Source organism: Abrus precatorius, unplaced genomic scaffold (genome assembly GCF_003935025.1).
Source record: "Abrus precatorius isolate BTA unplaced genomic scaffold, Abrus_2018 Scaffold11, whole genome shotgun sequence".
Taxonomy (NCBI): Eukaryota; Viridiplantae; Streptophyta; class Magnoliopsida; order Fabales; family Fabaceae; genus Abrus; species Abrus precatorius.
Genome location: NW_020874303.1, coordinates 2764383 through 2769506, shown reverse-complemented (window position 1 = coordinate 2769506; position 5124 = coordinate 2764383). Strand labels below are relative to the sequence as shown.

Sequence of the window (5124 nt, the reverse complement as noted above, 5' to 3'; positions counted from 1 at the left end):
TACTAAAACTTCTTCAACTACTATTTTCAACTATTCCTACTAACACATTTCAACTATCTTACTCATCTCACCCACACTAAAAACTATCAAAAAATGTGATGGTTTACCATTAGCATTAGTGGTCATTGCTGGTCTTTTATCCTGCAAACGTAAGACTAGAGTTGATGAGTGGGAAGAGTTTTGTCACAATCTAAATGTAGAGCTGCAGAGGAATGAAGAATTAGGTGATATAACAAAGATTTTGAGTTTCAGTTATAACAATTTGCCTTACCATCTTAAATCATGCTTTTTGTATTTTGGAATGTTTCCTGAAGACTTTGAAATTCAATCGAAAAGATTGATTCATAAATGGATAGCTGAAGGGTTTGTAAAAGATGAAGAGGGAAAAACCTTAGAGAAGGTTGCAGAAGGATATTTAAAAGAATTGATTGATCGAAGTTTGGTGCAAGTATCTTCACTTACGATTGATGGAAAAGTTAGAGGTTGTCGTGTTCATGACCTAACACGTGAGATGATCCTTAAAAAATGCGAGGATTTGAGATTTTGTGGTGGCGTACATGATGAGTCAGCGTTAAGTGGCATACCTCGACGCCTGTCAATAGAAACCAGTTTCATTGATTTAGCGTGTAGCAGTGAAAGCTCACCCGTTCGGTCAATCATTGTTTTCGAAGATCAATCTCCGGAATTTGTGAGAACACTTACCAAATACAATTTACTGAAGGTGCTTGATTTTGAAGAGATTTCCTTGTTTGATTTTCCTGAATATTTTGGGAATTTAATCCACTTGAAGTATTTGAGGATGGGTTTTTCACGGATAGAAAGTATTCCAAAATCCATTGCTAAGTTGAAGAACTTGGAGAGCTTGGTTCTACAGGAATGTTTTGGAGTTGAGATGCCAGAAGAGATGATCAAGCTTAGAAAGCTAAGACATCTTCAAATCGGCTCTATGCGTTTGACTCAATTGAAGGATGGTATAGGAGGCATGACATCCCTACAAACGCTAAGTGCTGTTGAATTATATGGTGGTGATGATGATGTAGAGCTCATTAGAGGATTGGGAAGGCTAACGCAAATGAGGAAGTTGACCTTGATAGAAGTTGGGAAGGAACATGAAAGCGCTCTATGTTCCTCAATAAGTAAGATGAAATACTTGGAAAGCCTAAGTGTGGAAATTCGACGGGGACAAAACTTCAATTTGGAGTTGAATTCAGCCCCACTTATGCTCCGGAAGCTTTACCTACACAATATTCAGTCGTTTCCAGAGTGGATTCCAAAGCATCAAAAGCTGGTTAAGTTTACTTTTAGCGGCTCCTCAACTATGGTTCCTATGGAATCACTAAAAGATTTGCCAAATTTGTTGTACCTTGAGCTTCAAAGTTGTGATCGGGTAAGCTTGCATTTTCAAGATGGAGGGTTTCAGAAATTAATGGATCTAAGACTCTCAAATATCATTAACTTGAATTCCATCTATATCGACAAAGGAGCACTGAGTTCTCTCAAATCCCTCAAGTTAAGATATATCCGTAGTCTTAATGCAGTACCCTCTGGCATCCAACATTTAAAGGAACTTGAAGTTTTTGAAATAGAACAGATGTCAGATGAATTTGAGACTAACATTGCTCCCATTGAAGGACCAGATCACCCGGCCATCCACCATGTTCCCCTCGTAAAAATTATCAGCAAAGGTGGCAAGTCCCGCACTATTCATCATGCATGAAGAAAAAAATCATGAAGCGTCACAACTTCGAAAATAAAAGGTGTGCTCTTTTTTTTTGTCAAAATCATCGCAGTGACTGTCGTGCTAATACTTTTGTTTTCTCAATCTAAATTTTCAATCTTTATATACTCTTGCCTTGCCTCCCTTTTCTTTGGATATTCAATCATAAAAACTTCTAATCAACAATAAAAAAAGCTATCAGATATTGTTTTAGAAATCGAATTAGTTGCAATTTTGTTGCTAAAATCAGCAAACTCGCTAATGCAATTACTAATTATTGGCTTCAAAAGAATGTAATTGTAGTCTTCCATTTTAAATTTGACATTTCAGTCCGCAAATAAAGAGAACTAGGTAAATTAAATTGATTTAAATTTCTTTAATTTGTAAAACATGCTTTGATTTTATATAATAAACATTGAATATCTTCTAGTTGTAAAGTTGGACCTAACCAATTTTAGTAACTAAAAAAATATTTCTTTATTTTGACAAGAAGAAACAAGTGCAAATATAACTTCAGAATGCATTTAAATACTGAATTAGTAAACTTATTTCCTAAATATATATTTTGTTCCCTTACACCCTAAAAGTTCAAGTTATAATAAGGAGCCCCTTGTAGCTATAGCACAATCTCTGGAATAGTTATTGGCAGCAAAAGGAAGAAAGGATAAAGGATTCTTCAGGTATACAATCACAGATCCTTTAGTCACAGAATAAAGGAACCGAAGCCGAATTAGATAGAATCATTTCCAGTTGATGAGTCTAACTAATACCTAAAGGAGTTGGACGATTAGCAGTCCTGCCTCTAAGAACTTGAAAGTGCAAAGGTAGCTCTGCTATATCTTCAAATAATGAGTTAATTAGTAAAAAAATTGACAAATTTGTTTAATTCACTTATCAACATGTTGAGACCTATGAGCTTTACCTGCAGAATGAGAAGTTGCGCATGGATCTTACTATGTTATCCTTTGTATTGTGACTGAGGTTCTTCCAAGCTTAAATGTTTCTATTGGTATTCTTTCTAGAAGACACTAGCTAAACTGGCTACTTGTGCAAGTTAATTCATTGAAAATGTATGTTAGTTCAGCTATTTTATTTCCTCCATTCATATTATGTGAGTTATACTTTGGCTACATGGTCCATGGTTTCATGGGTTTTATCAATGTTTACATGTTATCTCCTTGAATTCTAACTTCTGCACCTAAGAAGTGATGATATAGCCTGCAAACATGGTGTATTCAATTCTACATGCTTTCATTCTGTGGTGTATGTATGTGTATATGTGTGGGTATATATATGTATTTGACTCTAAGTTGTATTCCATCTATGTTAATTGTTCTGTGGAATCTGGTGGATACTCCTTTAGAGGAAAGGAGACTTTATATTTGAAATAAGTCAACTGTATATTATGTTAATGTTCCTTTGGTCCTTGCTCTGGAGCTAATTGAGCAGCTTCTTCTGGAAAACTTTTTCCTGGAAACTTGTGCAGAAGAGAGTAGCAGTAAAGTCAAATTTGTTTAGAAGAGGAGTGCTACTTCTGGATCAGCTGTACTGTGACACGCGTGGAGAAGAAGAAGAGAATATAAATTAACTGTTTGTTACATGCAATTTTCATACAACCTTTGGGTGTAGATTCTAAAGTGGACTGGTTTTTCTTCTGCTTGGCACTGCGACATATCAATATTGTTTTTGCAGTTTTGTATAGTATGGTCCATTATTTGGATGAGAAGGAACCATGTGATCTTTAAATCTCCCTCAGGAAGTATTTCATTACATTGTATTCTGCACATGGTGGTGGTTGAAAGCTAAGCATAAAGATTTTATTTATCTTATCACAACGCCAAAATAGAGATCTGAGAGCGGTTCCATTTTGAATTAGAGAGCGTTTAGAACTGCTCTAAAATCTTGCGCTATTTGATGTATTATATTTAAGAGAGCGATTAAACAAGCGTTATCTGATATTAAGATTAGAGAGCAGTTCCAAGCAAAACCGCTCTCCAAAGTATAGGTGTAAGATTAGAGAACGGTTCTGCATGGAACCGCTCTCTAAAGTATAAATGTAGATCGCGAATCTAAAATTTAAAATTGATTTCTTTTTGAGTTTTTTGTTGCAAAATAAAAATTTATTATTACATTTAAATCAAAATTTGGAATTGATTTCTTTGTGAGTTTTCTTTATTTTTATCACAAATCAAAATTAAATCTTGAGTTTATATATTTGGTGTTAACCAAACAGTTCACATCTGCATGAACCAAACACGAGTAAGCAGAGAAAGAAGAGAGAACAAATTAATAAGATAATTTTTAACATTAATAGAGAGAAAAAGAAAGAAAGAGAGAATGGATGATTCAATGTTAACAAAGAGAAGAAGAAAGAAATACCTATAGATGTGGAAAAATTAGCGTAAAAAAGATGAAGAAAGTAGACTAACACAAAATGAAGAGGTACCTATAGATGGAAAAAAAAAACTATACAGATGGAAAAAAAAAACTAATTTGTTAGCGAGAGAAGACAAAGAGAGCAGGTTAATAAAGAAGATGAAGAAAATATAAAAGAGCAAAGAAAAAACTTACAGTAAAAGAGACCAGTTTTGTTAGCTAAGAAGAAGAAATGCATTGAGTGTGTTCATTTATAAATGACTTTAATAACATTAGAGAGCGATTCTTTATTAATCGCTCTCCAAGAATGAGATTGGAGAGCGATTCTTTATTAACCGCTCTCTAATATGTACTTTAGAGAGTGGTTAATAGAGAACCGCTCTCAGAACTATACTTCTGAGAGCGATTAATAGAAAACCGCTCTCTAAATATATAATTACAAAGCAATTTTTATTAACCGCTGTCTAAGTTAGTGCTCCAAAAGATCATTTTTGGCGTAGTGTTTATACTATTGGAAAATGAATCCCCTTGCTTGTATATAATTGCTCCTTTTGGTTGGTTTGTTTTCATTTATTTTTTGATGTAGGAGGTATAGCTCTGTTTATAAATTAAGGTGTTGTATTTGGATAGGCAAAACTTCTTCTAGGTTGATGCAGTTGATATTGTAAGTCAAGGTTGGAGGCTGTTATGGTGTTAGGAGTTTAGGTGTGTATCTGTTGTATGCTGGAATAGGTAGGATTGTTTTTGCTTTGCTCCAGTTGGTCCTACGAACAAGACAAGGCCGGCTACTATCCATTGGTTCGTTGGTTTCTGCTAGTTTTAATTGTTCAAGGTCAGTTATTACCTATTTGTTTGCTAGTTTCTATTGCCTTTGTTAAGAATATGAACCAATAACTATTATTAGTGTTCATTCCTACTTTATGAGTTTTGATTATAGAAATTATGAGAATAAATAGGCTGCTACATACTTATGAATAACTTTATTTGTAATTTATATTCAGATTAATGAGTAGAATTAGAATCAACTTTAA

At 34.1% G+C, this 5124-nt stretch overlaps 1 protein-coding gene across 1 annotated transcript; it reads left to right on the top strand.

Annotated features, from left to right (window-relative positions):
- The first annotated feature begins 301 nt into the window (after positions 1-301).
- On the top strand, positions 302-1717 carry LOC113854315 (disease resistance protein RPM1-like). The gene has a single exon (XM_027485252.1). It carries the CDS (start codon positions 302-304, stop codon positions 1715-1717), a length of 1416 nt encoding a protein of 471 aa, XP_027341053.1.
- Positions 1718-5124: the final 3407 nt, after the last annotated feature.